At 48.7% G+C, this 18670-nt stretch overlaps 1 protein-coding gene across 2 annotated transcripts; it reads left to right on the forward strand.

The window, feature by feature from the left end:
• The first annotated feature begins 1841 nt into the window (after positions 1 to 1841).
• UPRT (uracil phosphoribosyltransferase homolog) lies at positions 1842 to 17852 on the forward strand. Of its 2 annotated transcripts, none has more exons than XM_066559715.1 (7): positions 1842 to 1945; positions 10027 to 10069; positions 13689 to 13758; positions 14766 to 14828; positions 15707 to 15868; positions 16632 to 16730; positions 17459 to 17852. In XM_066559715.1, exons 1-7 carry the CDS (start codon positions 1881 to 1883, stop codon positions 17563 to 17565), a joined length of 609 nt encoding a protein of 202 aa, XP_066415812.1. In that variant the 5' UTR covers positions 1842 to 1880; the 3' UTR covers positions 17566 to 17852. The 2 variants fall into 2 exon arrangements, with proteins under 2 accessions (XP_066415812.1, XP_066415811.1); XM_066559714.1 differs by lacking the exon at positions 1842 to 1945 and adding an exon at positions 4209 to 4503.
• The last annotated feature ends 818 nt before the right edge of the window (positions 17853 to 18670 follow it).

Below are 18670 nucleotides of genomic sequence, written 5' to 3' on the forward strand. Positions count from 1 at the left end.
TTACTTTAGCTGTTCTTTCTTCTTTAATAACTCTCCCACACTACTGGCTTTATTTCCTCCTGCAAATATTTCAGTCTTGTTTCCAGTTCTGATCTTCTCTTTCTCCTTTTGATACCACTTTATTTATGTGATCCCAGATTACTGATACCTGCACAAGGCACTGCTCAAAGCCTGAGACACACAGGGTGAAAAGAGCCCACATTCCTTTAGAAGTAACAACCTCTATCCCAGAGTGACTGAACCAGGGGGAACAGAGCTCATGATAGAGACACAGAAAGCCAACAGAGGAGTTTTATGAACTTACACTGTTTAAAGTAGCTCACCACAAAATAAATATCTATTTCTCTGCAGATTTAGCTGTGGAAGCAGAGGATCTCCTTGGAGACAGACAAATCAATGCCTGCTCCAGACCTGGCACTCTGGAAAGATGACAGAAGCAGCTCAGCTGAAGAAATAGAAACTCCAGTAATGGAAATAACTCACCACAAAGGAGATTTGTGAATAGAATCCTAAAAGATGTCTAATCTGGCCTTTTTCCAGGAGTTGTGCAGACATCAAACCAGGGTTTGAGACCAAGGTCAGTGTTCTAAATGAGAATATGTTAGTTTTTTGGCTAGAAAAGTTTACAGAAGCAGCTCAGCAACACAAGTACAACACCCATCTTGTGGAGGTGAAAAAATATTTTATTTAGAGTTTCTTGAAGTTCTTAGCTTCTTTCTCATTAAAGGTGCTTAATATGATTGTAATGAATTTCACTTCTAGCAATAAGTACTTATATCTTCTAGGAAGTAAGATTTATAATTACTATCTTTACTATAAAATGGTAAGAAACAACACTGAATTCCAAATAATCAGTATTCCAAAGGGAGACTGAAACTTCTGTTCTGTATGGTAATATTGGCAGTTCCAGCTGTAGCAGGCATCAGCCTAAAAGAAAGTCCCCCAGGGCTGTGGGAATCCAAATCAATTCAGGAGTCAGGCTACAGGAAAAAGGAAAGCATCAATATTCAAACATCTTTTAGAATCAATGGTATTGGAAGGGTATGAACACAAGGAGGGGAATGCTTCAAGGAAGTATATGAAGCAAGAGGGAAAATTAATGAGAACAAAGTAATGCAAAGAAAATAAAAATAGAAAAAGAGGAAAAGGTTAAGGGCACATAGAAGCCCTTTTCCAGAGGTGTAAAATAATTTTGGCAAGTAGAATGCATGCTGAAAGGCACAGTGCTCTTTTGGATTTAGCAACTGTTGCACTTATTTCTAGAAAAATATGAACTATTAATCCTTAGACCCTGCATTTAAGAACTGAGCAGCTGCACACACTTTGGAAATGCAGTGTGAATTATATCTCACAGCCAATTAAATATGTAGCATAAAAGAGCTGTATTTTAAATGTGTTTGATTGTGTTACAAAAACGACATGTCCATTTGTTTTCACTGAAAATGTGGTCAGGCATTGGAAGGAATCTCCCGGGACAGTGGTGGAGTTACCATCCCTTAAAGTGCTGAAGAAACAACTGAAGGGGCACATCAGCCCAGCACAGAGCAGAGGCATCCAGCCTTGCCCAGGTCATGGATTTCCTGCCTGTGAGAAGATCCAAGCTGCAGTGAATCCAGAGCAGTTTGTGGCTCTGTGATGTCCTGATCCCTTTGCCTTCTCCAGGTTTTGCTCCAACCTGTGCTCTGGCTCACTGCAAATACACCAGGCCATGCCTGAGACTTTTTGGCTGTTACTGGTTGCTTTTCTTCTTCCCTTTTTTCCCTTTGTGCCCTGCTAATCCAGTCACCTCCCCTAAAGTGGCTGAGGTTGTTGTTCCTGCCAAGGGAACGAGGGCACACAGAGCCTTCTGTCCCCAGAGCGCTGCCTTGGCCCAGGCACAAATGGGAGCTTTCCTTTCCTCCTGCTCAGAAGGCACCACCAAGGAGGGGTTTGGCCATGGAAACTGGTAAGAGAAATGCACAGTTTAAAGGAAGATTTACAATCTAAAGCTGAGATGTTGGAAGGAAGGTGGGAGAAAGGAAGGAATAGGCAGGGACAGATTTGGGGGCCCAGAGCCCGTGAGCAGCTCAGTTTAATGGGGCCAGGGGAGCCTCAGAGGCTGTGACCCTGCTGGAACTGCCTGACTTGAAGAAGGAGGTTTTTAGCCTTGTGAGGCAGGGTTGGGTGTCTTTGGGGTGCTTGGTGGAGCAAGGAGCCTGTCAAGGAATGGAGAAGCCTGGAAACTCCTCAGGGACCCTCCTCACCTTCGGTCCTTCCGCAGCTCTGTCGGGCACGTTGGAAATTTGTCTTTCCCCTCAAGGTCAGCGACAGCCTCGGGCATCTCCTGGGTATGTCTGGAGCATGGGGGCAAAGAGAAGGTGTGGGCTGAACATCAGCTCTGCTCCTGCAGCTGCTCTGAGACAGAGCTCAGGGGGGATGCAGACAGCCAGGGATGCAGGGGGAGTCTGTCTGCAGCTGGGGGCTCAGCCTGCACTGCTGCTTTGGGTGGCTTGGGATGGTTTCCTGACAAAGCTGTAAGGCTGGACAGGTGTGCCAGAGAGGACAGGAGAAATTCAGTGTGTGCAGCTCATGATTCCAGCTTTCTTCTGCAGGAATGGCTTTGGGCTCAGTAAGGACTCACTGTTTGCAGGCTCAGGGTTATTTCCCACAGCACACTGTTGCTTTTGAATCACATGCCATGACCTAGAAAGGAAGGAGGAGGAGAGAGGGTGAGCCCCTGCCTTCCTTTTCTCAATCAGTTTCTCTTTTATAAAGGCACTTTTTGGAAAAGAAAGCCTTCTTTATATATATATACTGCTACACATCTATATGCCTGTCTGTGCAGAAAGCTGCATGGAATAATTGAGCTTTACACTTTCCAGAATTGCTGCCACTAAATTTCTTAAATTCCTCCTTTTATTTCTTAAAAAAAGAGAAGATTTAAGAATTCAGAAACGACACAAACATTTCCCTACCTGAACCTTCCTGCTGATCAAAATTGGAGAGGATTTTCCAAACCTGAGTTCTGACACAAACACCCACTGGGGTTTTTGTACACCCCCGTGTTCCTTTCTAGAGTTGTCCTGTGCATGGAGAATTCCAACCAGCTGTGGGGTGAGTTGGGCTGTGTGTAACAAACAGGCAGGGCTGAGGTGGCTCCTGAGGTTTGCAAAGGAATAAAGCAGCACAGAACTCCCGGCTCAGATTTCCTTGGCGGACAAGAGGCAGACAGGAGGAACGAGCTGCTGCCTCTGTGACCCATTTAGCTGTGGTACCAACCTTAAAGCAATTCCAAAAGTCGGAGCTGTGCTTCTCCTCGGCCCGCGGGAAGGGTTGGAGGGAAAAGCGGAGCCGTGGGTTCTGTTCCCTTTCGGCCACTAAGGGGAGCTGCTCGTTGGCAAATTCGGTTGTGTGACCCAGGGCTTCCAAACCCACAAAACTGCTTCGTGCTCTTTGTGTTACAACCACCGTGTGCTGCACCAATCCTGATTTCAACTTTGCTTTTGTCCTCCAGGGTGAATAACTGCATTGGATTTTCTAACTACAAATTCTTTCTACTGTTCTTAGCCTATTCTTTGTTGTATTGCTTGTATATTGCTGCAACAGTCTTCAAGTATTTCATTAAGTATTGGACAGTAAGTCATGAAATCCGGTTCCTTTTTCATCTCCCGTCAGTCTCGTGGGCTTTAGTGACTCTCGGTGCTCTGTTGCCCTCAGGCAGTGGAGGGGCTGCATTTTCCTGGGAGCTGTTTCCTGGGCCCTTTGGGACTCCACCTCCCGTTAGATGCCCAAAATGCACAAAGCAAGAAGCCAGGAATTTCAGACTGTAGATTATTTCTGGCAGAGAGGTCCTGTCCTTTCCCTGTCCTAGTGTTTGCATGGGTGTCCCTTGGAAAGTTTGGCATTGATGTGTAAGGTCCTGGCAATGATTTGTACATATTTACTGAAAAGAAAAAAAGGGGTCAAAACCCCTTGTTCATTTTCTAACCCCCACAGGCCTCCTTTCTCAATTTAAAAACAGCGACTCAAAGGATGCTTTTATTCAGCTCCTGGGGGCTGTCCCGGAGCGCGCAGCGCGGGCAGGGCCGGGGCCGGGGCAGGGTCGGTGCCGGTCCCGCCCCCGCGCTGCGCTCCCGCCGCGGGGCTGAGCGGCGGCGCCGGCCGCCAATGGAGCGCGGGCGGCGGGCGCGCTTCCCCCGCCCCGGCGGCACGCACGGGGGCGCGGCCCCGGCGCATGGAGGCGATGCCCTGCCAGAACCAGCGCCTCGGCCCGCGGCCGCAGGATGAGCCGCCGGCGGCCGCCACGGCCACGGCGAGCGGCGGCTCCCGGCTGATCCGCTTCGCCGAGCCCAGCGAGGACAGCGGCTGCCCCAGCCCAGACAGCAGCAGCAGCAGCAGTAACGGGGTGGTGGCGGTGGCGCCGGTCCCCGCCGGGGAGGGCGGCGCGCCGGCCATCGGGCCGCAGCTGAAGCTGCTGCCGATGAACGACCAACTGCGGGAGCTGCAGACCATCATCAGGGACAAGTGAGCGCGCCGGGCCGCGCCGGGCCGGGCCGTGTGGGCTGGGGAGGGGCCGCGGCGGGCCGGGGAGCGGAGGGGGATCGTCGCCTGTCGCTCGCTCCATCCTTCCCTCTTCAGGGAGCCGCAGCCCCGCCGAGCGGCTCTCGGCCGGGCCCTGGTGCCGGCTGCCCGGTGCCGCCTGCGGGGTCCCGGCGGGCCGAGGCCCGAGCCCGAGGCCGGCGGGACGCGCTGCCGTGCCGCGTGTGCCGGCTGGAGCGCCCGGGCTGGCGGCGCGGCCATGTCGGGCGTGAGGCGGGCCCGAGGGCAGGGCACGCACAGCTCCCGGGGGCTCCCTGCGCTCCCCGCCGCGGGGCTGCCCGAGACCGAGCGGCTCGGCCGGGCTTTGAACCCCTCACACACTTGGACGGTCTCTGATGGCGGTGTTTGCTCACCTCCGCCCTGCGGGCGGCTCGGAGCCTGCGTGCCACATCATCGGCACAAGGAGCGTGCAGTACAATCAATGTGTGGAAATCCCTGGAGAAAGGAGCCTGGCTGTACCCTAGGGAGCCGCGGGCGGGCTGGGGCTCATTACCGCTCTCTGGAGATCGCGTCCTGCAGGCAGCACGGGGCAGGGAGCCCTTCCCAGGCTCTGCCTGGAGATACCTGTGAGCACCATGTTCCACAACACAGCTCAGGTGTTGAACACATCCCTCCCTCCCACTGATCACGTTTGTAGCTTGTTCAGCACTGGGAAGGTGCTAGTGGAAGGTATTAAATATAGCGTACAACATAAGACAAACTTCAGTAGCATCCATCTATTTATGAAAAACTACTGGTTTGCAAGAACCACCAGCAAAGAGGTGTGAAACCAAGTCTGTTAATAGAGTGATCAGGTTCTGAATAAAACCCTCTCTTCCTGTGGCACAGTGGCTTCCTGACACCTGCAATAAGTCATTGCAGAGACACTGTTCCATGCTGTGTTTCACGTCTGTCCATCTGCATAGTCCATGTTTTGCTATTTTCTGATTCTTGAGGCCCAACTTTGTAGCTGACAATAATTAATTTTTTAATGCAAAACTGATCACCATTTCTCAAAGACAGTACCTCCATTAACTTTATTAACTTAGCTGATCTTCCTTACCTTAACTAGTTTGTGGAGGCTTTTCCTTAATTTTCAAAGCATTGTGGGGAAAAACAAAACCTGTCAGCAGGAACACCAGAGGCAGTGCAGTCTTGATGTAAGGAGGGCACTTGTGGCAAGACCACCCAAAAGATCTGTGCAGGTGAGAACACCCAGCTGGCAGCTTCTCTGTGGAGCAGAAAAGGAAGCTGGGAGTGGGCTAAGCAGAGAGAGACAGACAGGGAACCCAAACTAGGCTTGGTGATAGCCTCTGAAAGATGTTGAGGTTAGTGAAAACCATATAATTTTGATGTCTAGACAAATACTAGCAATGTAATTACTTTACTCAGGGGTTTTATTATTATTATTTTGTTGTACATGGGTTTTGACCACTTTCAAATACATTTAAGAGGTTTGTGGTTACAGTGAGCTTATCCAGAAAGCAGCAGCTGCAATTTTAACTTGAAGGACATTCTTTGGAATTACATCTGCTTTATTGCACAAGAGTTTGGCAAGAGGAAGTCTAGAATAGGACTTGTAAACAGTGAATTACTCAGAGCAGCTGCAGCAATTGCAGGCTGTACTTTATTCTGAGTGTGATGTTGCCCTGGAAGTGGGGATGGAACTGTCACTTCCAAGCTCCCTTCCCAACCAGTGAGGAAAATCAGGTACCAGCCTGCTCAGAAAGGTTGGGTTTGTAGGTAAGGACAGTAGGGAAATATTATTTTTGTGTCCTGTCCCAGGAATTCAGCTGCATCTCATTAAGAGACCTTGGACTGGCCTGTTTTCATACCTGTCATTCATAGAGATGCTGAAGGGAAAAAAGGATTTTTTAGACACTGTTCATTAACCTTTCCCTGGGCAGCTGCAGTCTGCCCTAGGACAACTCTGTAGCTACTGTAGCATTCAAACCAGGTACTAAAAGAAACTCCTCCTCCTCAGAACTGTGTTTGTGAACTGGCAGCAATGTGGCTCAGAGCAGCTACTGGTCAAAAATGCAATTTAAGCTGATAGAGAGGTGTTTGACATACAGTACTTGGGAAGAAGGAGAAGCTGTCATCTACAGGCAGCTAGAGCCCTGTCACTTAGACTTTCTGGATTAAAAAAGAACAGGTAACACCTTAACTTAAGGAGAATATTTAGAATCCTCAATGCTGCAGAGGATGGATGTTCCAAATACAGGAATACCTGAAAATGGCAGACATTAAAAGGCAAGCTGGGGAGTGAGAAATTCAACAAAAGTAGGGAAAAAACCCAGTCAATTTGGGACTATTACTGTAAGTGAGGAAGGGGTAAATACTCAGATAGATGATCCCAGTGAGCTGGGATGGAGCTCAGGTCTGGTCAGCCAGATGCAGAAGGCTTTTAGGACTCTGTTTTGTCCATAGCATGAGCTCCTCAGAGAAGTGGAAAGCTCTTTCCTTGTTCCTGAGAGGATTCAGAGAAAGAAATCATGGCCTTTCAATTGGTATTACTGTAAAGAAAAACCCACCTTCATGTGGCTGGTGATGGTGTCCCATGGGATTCAGAGGTGCTGGCTGGGACAGGGATGTCCTCCTGGCAGACTGCAATGGCACTTTTGCTTCCTTAAAATTAACAAGAGCCTGGTCTGTGTGCCAGAGTCAGGGAGATGGATGGATCACCTCAACTTCACTGTGCCTGGTTTCCTCATTTTCCCTCAGCCTTGTCCTCTTCTGCTCAGCAAGTGCTTAATGGGTGCCTTTCATGCTGAGTGGGATATGGACTTGGAGTGCTCTGATGGGATGTGAGCTGATGCCCTGCAGTACTGAACATTCTAGAACAGTCACAGTCTCTTTACAAGGAGGGAATGATCTCAAGGTAATTTCTAGCCTCAGATGTGAACCAGGGATCTGGAAGCTGAAATGAATAGTGCAGTGATGTGTTTATATAGAAGAAAATTCATTAGTTCAAGCTGGCAGTGTCATTTTAACTCATGATTTAACAGGAGCTACAATTTAAATCCAGGTACTTTAAGGTTCCTGTTGGGTGAGATCATTCTGTGACATTCTACTAAAGCTTCTTGTTCCTGAGGAGCAGAGTCATAACATAGAAATGCAGATGGCAGAGTGGCTGCAGATGTGTGGCTGCTGCACAGAGCAGGGGGTTCAGGAGTGTGTAACTCACTGTGCTGCAGGCAGGGAGGGTGGGATCCCTCTGCATCCCAGCCCCAGCATGGAAATAATTAAAGATTGCAGTCCATTAAGTGCTGAAGTGCTGCAGGTAGAACATGGATCTGTTCCCAGGTACCTCATCCCCCTGAGTGCCAGCAGGTCATCCAGTGCCTTCAGTTTTCTTAAAAAACCTTCTACAAATCCTCTCTAGGGAAGTGGCTTTTTTCCAGCCTGGCCCTCACCCTGGGTGTCTCTCCACAGGTTCTGTGAGGAAATGAGAGAAACAGGAATTCCTGAAGCCCCAATACCTGCAGACCTGGCAGTGTTTGTCACTAGCACCAAGTGCTAAAGGAGCAAGAAACCCTGCAGCTACTTTATATTACAGTCCAGTCCCCAAAAACCCATTTCTTCCCACCTCCCAAGACAGACACTGTGATATCAGCCACACTCCCCTGCCTTCAGAAACAAAGTGAAACTTATTTTTATTGTGTAACACAATGTTCCTGCTACAAGTTAGGTTTTCATGCCTCATATTTTTAGATGTTGTCTTGTTACTTGATGAAGCAGCTGAAACAGTTTCTAGTCTGACATGAATTGTTGCTTTATGTATTTCTAGCTGGCATTTAGGAAGAACAGTTACAGTGTTTTCACATAAGCCCCTTTTTTTTCCTGCCCCTGGCAATTCTGACAGGATGTGGGGTTTGAGATGTGGTCTCAGCTTTCCAGCTGCCCCTGTACACAAGGTCTGACATTTTCTGCATTACTGTTATTTGTATGCACTGTCATTTTCTGTTGCCCTCCCCTTCTCAAAAAGCGGGTGTGACCAATGAAGGGTGTTCAGTGAACTGTGCAGAGGAACATCTGTGTCTGCAAGGACAGAGGAGTTGGTGCAAAGCCTCATAATCTGCATTAATATCTCAGAGTATTCACTCAGAACACGTTGGCACTTTGCAGTCAAAGCTGTGGTCTGGACATTGTTGGGTCTGTCTTACACCTATTTGTGAAATTCAGCTCAATTTTCTGAAATGCCAGTCTGGAAGAACCTAGATATGCCACTTTGCTACTTCCCTCTTTTAAAAATACTTATCTACACCACAGATAGAAGTATGAAACTTTCCAAAAACCTTAATAAAATCAGGTCATATAATTGCACAGATTTGGGGTTGGGTTTTTTTTCCCCCAGTTTTGGGGTCTTTTTGAGCATTGCTTGTCTAATTAATGTCAAAATAGCAGCAAGTTAGGGATATCCTGTCAGTACCAGAAAGAAGGGGGGAAAAAAAAGGCAAACAGTATTTTAACAGTGTGTTATTAGTGCAAGGAATGAACTAGATTAAGTTACTGCTCTTTTAAAACCTCTTTTTAAGTGGGAATAAGTGACTGGTTCCTAGGCAATGAGCAGGCAAACCTTTTGACTTTCATTCATGTAAGCATGAGGTGGCTCACAATCTTGGGGATTAAATACAAAATGGTATTTAAGGAGACACGCAGAGTATTAGGGCTTGAAAACATGAGAGGGATTAATAGAACATTTCAGTTAAAAGTACCTCTTACCATGTTGGTGCTGTGTCTGAGGGTTTTCAAAGCCACTGTCCTGTGAGTGCTGGCTCCTTGATCAGAAGTGTCTCCTATTCTGTGTAGTGGGAGTTGCTCTTGGCATGGGAAGCAAGGTGTTAAAGCTGCTTTTAAAATTCAGGCTTTTAACCTTTCATTTTGCCTTCTGAAGGGGCCAAAAGCCACACAGGCACACAGCAAAAGGTTGTACCCAAACTAATAAGAGGCAGAGAGGTGTTTTCATGGGAATGCTCATTAATCCCTGCTCACTTTAACCTCACATTCACTGGTCTAATCACTCAGTGAGTTCTAGATAAGACAGGATGTGTCTCCTGCTTATCAGGTGTGTTGTCAGCCCTGGGTTAAGGACCTGCATGATCATTGCCCCACAGTTTCTGTCTGACTGGAGGACAGGCAAGCAAAGCTCACTTGCTCAGAGCTGCAGGGAGTGCAGGAATATCTGAGCTCAGGAGGTGTTTGGGAACTGAGCTGGAGCAGCAGTACCATGGGAAACCCAGAGAACATCATCCATCCTCTTGTGTTTGATTGCTGCTGGTACAGAGCCAAAGCCCAGTGCTGGGTCACTGCATCTCTGCCACCAGCCAGGAAACCTCTGGCATAAATTCAGTATATGATAGGAGACTTTTCTCTGAACTGCCTTGGAATACAGTATTTCATGTTGTGTTTAAGCAATGTTCTTAAAGTTATTCCCCAATTTAAAATGTAAATTATTACCTTTTCCAGGAAATCCAGTAGAGGAGACTTCGTATTTTCTGCTGATCGTCTGGTAGGTGAAGAATTTCTGCTTCTTGATATTGTACTGTAACTCTTCCATGAAATGGCTCTTTCAGGACAGAGCAATGGTGGTGTGACAGCAACTTTTCTACCCAAAGGAAATTGCTGTGTGACTGCAACTCTCTGTATAGGGACTTCTGTTGACTGTTTCATCTCAACAGGTTCCAGAAACCATGGTGTTACCAGACACAGCTACTTGAGGACAGAGACCTGCAGTAATAAGAAAATTCTGTTCAAAAACAGATGCACAGAGGTTGCAGATAATTGAGTTTTAGTTTGAAGCAGCACTTTTGATCTTGTGAACAAAGCAGTACAATTTCTTACAGCCTAGATGTTAGCAGTTGCCTGCATGCAGCAGTGCCTCCTGGCACTTGGTGTATATTAGATTATTAGCTCTGGGTGCATCCACATGGAGGATTTGTCTTTAGCCATATGGTGGCTACTGGCAGGGACAAAGCAGTTTGAAGTTTTCACATGTTTTAGTAAGTCAGAACAAAGACTGCTGGGAGTGTAGCCTTTATCTCATTTAAATTACAAGCTTCAAGAAAACCCCAGCACTTGCTACTACACACACTTACTTGTGTCCACAAGGGTGTTTGCTTTTTGCAAATCCACTCTCATTAACACAGGGAGGTGTTTTCCCCTTCCAGCATAGTCCAGAGACCACTCACAGATACAGCCACAGCAGGCTTGTGATGAGCCCAAGCTTAATCCAGGCTTGCTCAGGTTTAGATATGACCACAAGCCAAGGCAGTGACTGCAGTGCTGGTTATCTTCATGGCTTTCCACTTTCCCCCCTACTTTCCCCTTCCTGAGGATGTGTTTCCTGCATTCCAGTACCTTACTGTTAGTGTGAAGGACCTTTCTCCATGTACTTTCTCACCTTTCTTGGGTGTCCTGCCCTGTTCTGAGGCAAACACTGATTTTTTTTTCCCCTCTCATTGCTGGAAGCTGCAGATCCAGGCATGAGTTCAGGTCCTTGCAGCAGTGTCCTCTATGGGCTGGCCAGCACAGCCAGAGAGCCTCTGCAGCTCCTTGCCACAGAACCTGCTCCTCTGTTTGCCATTTTGTGGGAGGAATTTTGCACAAAAGAATATGTAGGGCTCTCATTTTCTGAATATTTTCCTAGGTGTGACAAAGAACAGTTCTAATTTCATGTGGAATTTGCTCTGTACTAAACTTGGCAAGGTGCAAACAGTTATGACTTGCCATGTTTTCCACCCAGAGAGCAAACAGAGTTTAATGGCAAGAGGCAATGCCTGAAGAAAAGTTTGGGATGCTAGGGGAAGAAAATGCACATTGTTGAAGTGAGGAAATGAGAATGGAGTTAAACTTGGGAAGGAGAATGAGGAGAATGAAGTTCAGGTGCCTTGGCAGCTGTTGGGGCAGTGTCTCCTGAGGTCACCGGAGGGAGAGGCCTTAAGGAGGGATTCTAAAGGTGATGGATTTCTGGGGGTGCAGTTTTTTCTTCTGGCAGTTTGTTTCACACATAAGGGGATGACACAAAGGAATTGTTTGAAGATACTTGTGAGAAAAAGGAGTTAATGGGTGGTGGAGGTTGGCAGGGAGTGTCTGAATGCCACTGCCAGGGCTGTGATCCTGAAGCTGAAAGAAGTGGGGTTAAAGTCATGAGGAGGAAGGACCAGGACAAACCTGGGTGGTGTTTGTGAAGGAGGAGAAGCAGCTCCTGGCATGGGAGATGAAAATCAGCCCTTATGGCTGCTGGTGGTGGAACTGGGGACAGCTGGAGCTGGGGGCAGGTGCTGGGAAGGGCACAGAGCTCCTCTGGGCAGGAGCTCCCCTGATCCCAGCAGCCACACTGGAGGCACTGAGCTGCTGTCACAGCTTTGCAGCAGGAGGCACATTCTGGGGGTGACTGGAGGCCTGAGGTGGAGCCCTGAATTCATTTCTCAGCCCTACCAGCAGCTCCTGGGTAACACTGACCAGGTCACCTCACCTTTCTGCCCTCCTGCCTCTTTCAGGGGGTGAGCATTCCAAATGAGCTGCAAAGAGCTGTGCAGATGCAGAGGATGTTCTGCCTCCTCTTGAGCTTCCAAGAAAAGCCACACATAATGGGCTGGGGGATTTTCTACCTTGGGACCTTTCTACCTTCCTGTTTCATGAGGGGCTGTAGTAGCACTGGTTTGATCTTCTGAGCAATGGCAGCCACCTCTCTGGGAGAGGAGCAGCTGGTTCTTGGGGCATGAGAGAAAAGAGGAGGAAATGAATCCCTGAGTGTGGAGGTGGCAGGAAGCACAGTGCAAAAAGAAATGTTTTATCAACACTGACAAGTTTACAAAGAATCCTTCCAGCCTCTGTGTAAAACACTGATAAGTGTAGGGAGATCACAGAGATTATTGGACCATAAAACCTTTACTAGATTACTTCAAACTTTTGGCAGATTATGTGGAGCAATGTCAGCACTACAGCAAGATGAAAAAGGCTTTTCTTCCAAACCTGGCAAATAGGTTGGCTTTTTTTTTGGTGAACTAAGTTCAAAAACATAAAATAAAATTGGGTACAAATGTCCCAGAAACTGACCAAAACCTCTGAGTATGGCTGCCACAAACACAGCTCTAGGAAGAAAAAATTGTACTAAAATGACTAAAACTACCTTGAAAGAGAGATTATAAATGTAAGGGACCATTTCTAGCAGAGGCTGCTTGTGTGCCAGGAACTGGGGCAGAATGGAAGGACAGGAAAACCTTCCAGGCTGCCCTCTGCAATAAGAACTGCCTGGGGTGAGCAGTAAAGCAGTACACCTGCTCCATCCCAGGAGCATTGCCTCACTCTCCATCCCACAGTGCATTTTGAATTATCAGTGATTTTTTAGTTCAAGCTCTTGCTTGGCAGGAGCTTTCCTTGAGCAGTTCTGAGCTGTGAATCTTTGGCTCATGAACAGAGAGAATTCTCACATCTTTAATCCCCAGAGCACCCTCCAGGTCCCTCATTGTGGCTGCAGTGGATGTTTGGTGCTTTGCAGGGCAGCACCAGGGGAGGGCTGGGGGCTCATGAGCTGCCCCTCCACCTGGACCAGCCAAAGTGCAGGGACTGGCAGCACCACCTGGAAACCAGAGCTGGCAGGGGCTGGGAGATGGAGGTGATGAAGAGATTCTGACTTGCCTTTGGGCACTGGTGGTGTGTGTGCATTGCTGCAGCTTCTGGGGCTGTTCTAGCAGCCCAGCTAGCTAGTTAGTTTAGTTAGTTTAGAAACAGGGATGTGAAAATAGAGCCTGGCTGAGGGGGAACTGCACCTTTCCCTCACCAGGATTTCCTGTCAGCAGATGGAGTTACAGTGGTGCCTCACTCATCTGTTGAGAATACTTTGTCTGGGAAGCCTCTGCTGACCAGATGTAAATAAAATCAGTTTTATGATTGCTTTTGAACCCCTCTCTTCTTCCAATTTTGTTCTGCAATGCTTTTGTTTGATTTGTGGCCAAAACATATGCCTCACCCCCAAAAAGTCTCTAAATCCAGTCTCTAATTGCTGTTAAAGAGACCCTTTTAGACCCTTTGGCCTCAGCCAGTCCTTGTAACTCCTGCTGCCATGTAGTGCCTTATCTCCAGAGATCTCAATCCCTCTAAGCTGACCCATCTCCCTGGTTCCACAGATCAGACTCGTGGTTGAAGAGGGACTGAACCAACTGCCCTACACAGAATGTACTGTGACCACTCCTACAGGTATGTGGGAAATCACCCTGGCCTGGGTAGGACTGGAGGTGGAACTGGTATCAAAATACAAAGAATTATTCCAAGAGTTACAGAATATCCTGAGCTGGAAGGGACTCAGAGGATCATTGAGTCCAATTCCCTGCTCAGAGAACAGCCTAAAACTGAACCCTGCAACATCCAGATGGTCTTTGACAGACTTGGTGTATCTCAGATTATTGGTGCCACGAACACTTCCCTGGGGAGCTCTGAGGAGGGCAGTGACTGTCCCTGCTGGCTTAGAAAGCTTCAAGGCACATAACAGCACAACTGAGCAAAACAGTCAGCACTGTCATTTCACTGAGGATTACAGTGAGCTTGTAAAACCATGATGGAAATGTACCAGTGCATGTGCAAGATCAGTTCACCTGCCCACACCACAGCCTTGAACTAAAACTGTGACATTTCACATGCCCATCAAGGAAAAAGTGCTTGGCACAAGCAGCTTTGCTTTGCCAGCCTAAATCAGGCCCTGCAACTGGGGCCAGCTGGGAGTGAGGATAAGCAGGAAATGCAAAGTGGCACTAGAGAAAACCATTGCAGGAGTTGTGGTTCCTCCTGTAAGGTTACAGATCCTCAGATGTGCAGCACTCAGGCAGCTGCTGAGTGCTCATCTCCATGGTGTGACCCACAGCACCCCTGTGAGACGTGCACCAGCTGAGTCCTGTTCCCCCTGAGAGCTCCACTTGCATTCCTGCAGGGTGACACTCCCACTCTGCAGGAAAGCATTGGTGTGGCTTTATTTACACTTAGAGAAATGATGAATTGCAAACTGTCAGCTGCAGAAGCAAGAGTTCACACACACACCCAGGAGCACCATCCCTTACCTGTGCTCATGTTTACATCAAACAGCAGCCCCTTCACCTTTGAGATTGGTGTCACATCTGTTCCCATCAGTCAGTGACAGACCAGGACCATCTCCTCTCTGTCAGAGAGGGCAGAAGGGAGCAGCCTCTGAGCTCTGGTTTCTTTCCTCACAGGACACAAGTATGAAGGAGTCCGATTCGAGAAGGGAAACTGCGGGGTCAGCATCATGAGAAGTGGTAGGTGCTGCTGAAGGACACACTTTAGATGCTTTGGAAACCTGGAAGCAACTTCCTCTCAAAGATGTGCAACAAGAGGTTTACCCAAATTCTTTCTTGGGTATCCTTGATAAGAGAATGTCCAGGACTATCTCCCATTACCCTTTAGGGAGCCAAGTGGCTGGCACAGCTCTCCTGTGCCCCTTCCCTGGCACTGTTCCCTGGGAGGGGCCAAGTGCCCTCCCCTGTTTCCCTCTTGTGCCCAGAGCCAGGGCCCCACCCCGGCCACGCTCCTGTCAGTGCCCGGTGCTGGGCAAACCTTGGCACCTGTGCTGGCAAAGCAGCTCTGGCCCCACCCTCTGCCCCACCCTCTGTCACCAGGGTGTCCCCAAACCCCACCTGCCCCTCCTGACCTTCCCAGCTCTGTCCTGTGAGAGCTCAGCACAGCTGGGAGCACCAAACCCAGGGCTCGGGAACACCAAGGAGACTCAGTTTGCTGTAAACAGGGGAAAAGGGGAAGAGTTCAGGTGTTTTAATGCTTAGAACTGCCCACCAGCACAGGGGTGGCACTGTCCCTCTGGGGACTGTCCATTTGGAACTGTTCCTTTTGGGACTGTCCCTCTGGGGACTGTCCATTTGGAGACTGTTCCTTTGGGACTGTCCATTTGGAACTATCCTTTTGGGGACTGTCCATTTGGGGACTGTTGTTTTGGGACTGTCTCTCTGGGGACTGTTCCTTTGGGGGCTGTCTGTTTGGGACTCTTCCTTTGCAGACTGTCCGTTTGCAGACTGTCCATTTGGGACTATCCATCTGGGACTGTCCCTTTGGGCCTGTCCCTGTCCCTGCAGCCCCTTGCCCAGTGTCACCATGTGCTGCTGTGTCTGTGCTGCCCCTGCAGGGGAGGCGATGGAGCAGGGCCTGCGGGATTGCTGCCGCTCCATCCGCATCGGGAAAATCCTGATCCAGAGCGACGAGGAGACGCAGCGAGCCAAGGTGTACTACGCCAAGTTCCCCCCCGACATCTACAGGAGGAAAGTGCTGCTCATGTACCCCATCCTGAGTGAGTGCCCAGCACCCACAGCCAGGCTCCTCTGAGCTGGCACCGACTGAAAATGTCCTCACTGGGGCTCTGCTTGGGGTTTCTGCTTGGTTTAGGGGACAGAGCAGGGAACTGGTCAGGCTGTGCCAGGACACAGGGGACAGAGCAGGGAACTGATCAGGCTGTGTCAGGACACAGGGGACAGAGCAGGGAACTGGTCAGGCTGTGTCAGGACACAGGGGACAGAGCAGGGAACTGGTCAGGCTGTGCCAGGACACAGGGGACAGAGCAGGGAACTGGTCAGGCTGTGCCAGGACACAGGGGACAGAGCAGGGAACTGGTCAGGCTGTGTCAGGACACAGGGGACAGAGCAGGGAACTGGTCAGGCTGTGTCAGGACACACATTTCTCAGCTGCACCAGTGTGAATGCAGAGCAATCGTTTGGGCATAGCTGCTTTTGGGAGAAAGGCTGAGATTAAGATTGGATATAAATTTAATTATATGAAATTTACCTTGGGAAAAGACTCAACCAGTATTTTTCTTATTCTGTTATGAGACATTTCTAGATTCATATAATAAGGAGTTTGTTGGGATGAGGTTACTTATCCACTCTGACAATTAGGAGAACAAGGAGTACATGCAGAGGTGATGCCTTTCCCATGGGAAAGGACAGAGTCACCATTCAGTCACACCAGCAGTACCACAGGTATTCTCAGACAGCTTAGGACAAGTTCATCAGCCAGGGCAATGCCCCTAAACCCTCTCTCCCCCTCTTGCCTCCCAGGTACTGGGAACACAGTCATCGAGGCTGTCAAGGTGCTGGTGGAACACGGGGTCCAGCCCAGCGTCATCATCCTGCTCAGCCTCTTCTCCACACCTCACGGTGAGTGGGGGCACAGGAGTGAGCACAGCTCTGGCTGTGGGGACAGTGCCATCAGTCACACAGGGGACAGGCAGGGCACAGCTGTGCCTCTGCCATGGCAGCAGCGCTTTGCTCAGAGCAGGTTTGGGGTTTTTTGGCTGAATTTTAGGAGTGAGCATAGACAGCGCCGTGTTTGGGGTGGGCAGTGAGGAGGGGACTGAGTGGCAAAACTGCAAATGGGAGAGTGTTCCTAAAAGCAGGAGTTTGCAGCACTGCCAGTCCATGGCTCACAGAGCAGTGCCAGGCCAGCTGTTCCTCTGGACCATGGAATGTGGGGCTGCTCCAGAACCAGAGCAACACCAGGAGTGAGCTACAGAACTGGCCTGGCTGCAGGTTAAAGGTAAAAGGGGATCTAAATGAGGAACATTGGCTTCTCTGGGAGGAAAGAGGATCTTGTGTGTTGTCTTAGAACTGGCCCTGGCAGAAGTTGCTATCAAAAAACTCAGCTGAGCTGCAGAGCAACCTGTAGCCACTTTAATTGGGAGTATGGGTGTATGGGAAAGGCAATTCCAAAGAAGAAAACCCCAAAACAGCAATCCCCTGAAGTCAGGCAGTTTTCCTCATAGATGGTTAGCTAAGGCAGGAACAGGAAGAGGAGACAAGCACAGAGCCTGACTTACTTTTGCTGATCATGATTTGACATGGGCTGAAGCACTGTAGTCATTATTGCCTTTGCTGTCTCTTCCAAGGTGCCAAATCCATCATCCAGGAATTCCCAGAAATCACCATTTTAACTACAGAAGTGCATCCTGTTGCACCAACACACTTTGGACAGAAGTACTTTGGGACAGACTGACAGTCTTGGAACAACTGGATATGACTCTATGGCATTACAAGAGGTTTTTTTACATTTTATTACTATTGAGTTGGTCGAGGGCATGTTTAAAAAGCTTTTTGGCCAACAGCTTAGGTTAGTGCTGACCTGAACAGGGATCAGGCACAGTGACAAAGCACTCTGGTTACACGGTCAAGCATCTCCATGTTGGGGCTCTGTCATTGCCACACTCTGCTTTAACCTATTTATTCTTCTCCAGCCTGTCTGTGGCCGCCTGCAAGAGCAAAATAAACCCAACTAAACCCCCAGGGAGTGTCCTTCATTTCTAGGCTCACTTGGCATCACTCCAGCCACAGCCACTCCCAGTGCTTCCAAATCTCAGGGTCCTCCTGAGCAGCCACGTGCATTTTTGGTCTTTGGGTGCTATAAGAGATACAACTCTTGGAATTTTGCTCTGCAAACGTTATTCTCAAATAGTGAAACAGCCCTGGTTGTCTTGCTCAGGGCTCCTGAATCAAGAAGATTCCTGTTGCAGCAGAGGTGCAAACTGGGTGGGAACTGGGGGTGGGAGCAGCACTGCCTGTGGAAATTCTACACACACAGAACTTGGGAGTTCTATGAGACAAAACTTGTGGCTGGATCAGTCTCACCAAGCCTTTAAATGACAGGAAAACTGCAGAAAAAAGCTGGAACTCCATTTCTAGTCCTGTTCAGGAGCACCAGAGCCAGAAGACAAACGTGGCCCTCAGGGTTCATCAGGGCACTCATTGTTTGGGTGACATTAAACATCAATCTGCAGTCAAATCCCTTCTCTCTTGGAATCCCCTGGCATCAAACACACCATACCCAGCTGGCCAGTACCTCCCCTTACTGTAACTTTGGGGAAATTCATGAATGCAAGAGAAACCATTATTATTTTAAAATATATCCATATTCTACAATTGCAGGATTAGGGAATTTGTTGTCTCAAGTAGTGTCCTTACCTCTCATCAGGTGAGTGGAGTGCTGGGGTCTGGGCTGCCCACACCAATGAATCTTTTTGTCACAGATAAAGAACCTTCCTTGTTCCAAGCAGTAATTCCAGTGAATTAAAGTTGTGTAACACTTCCAGAGAGGGAATGTTTAG

This window comes from Molothrus aeneus, chromosome 14, assembly GCF_037042795.1.
Source record: "Molothrus aeneus isolate 106 chromosome 14, BPBGC_Maene_1.0, whole genome shotgun sequence".
In the NCBI taxonomy this organism is placed as follows: domain Eukaryota; kingdom Metazoa; phylum Chordata; class Aves; order Passeriformes; family Icteridae; genus Molothrus; species Molothrus aeneus.

Excerpts from the sequence above, each read along its gene's own strand:
- UPRT (XM_066559714.1), top strand. The coding sequence starts at position 4,214 with ATGGAGGCGATGCCCTGCCAGAACCAGCGCCTCGGCCCGCGGCCGCAG. Across the intron at positions 10,070-13,688 it reads TATTTTCTGCTGATCGTCTG|ATCAGACTCGTGGTTGAAGA; the intron begins GTAGGTGAAGAA and ends CTGGTTCCACAG. Across the intron at positions 15,869-16,631 it reads GCTCATGTACCCCATCCTGA|GTACTGGGAACACAGTCATC; the intron begins GTGAGTGCCCAG and ends CTTGCCTCCCAG.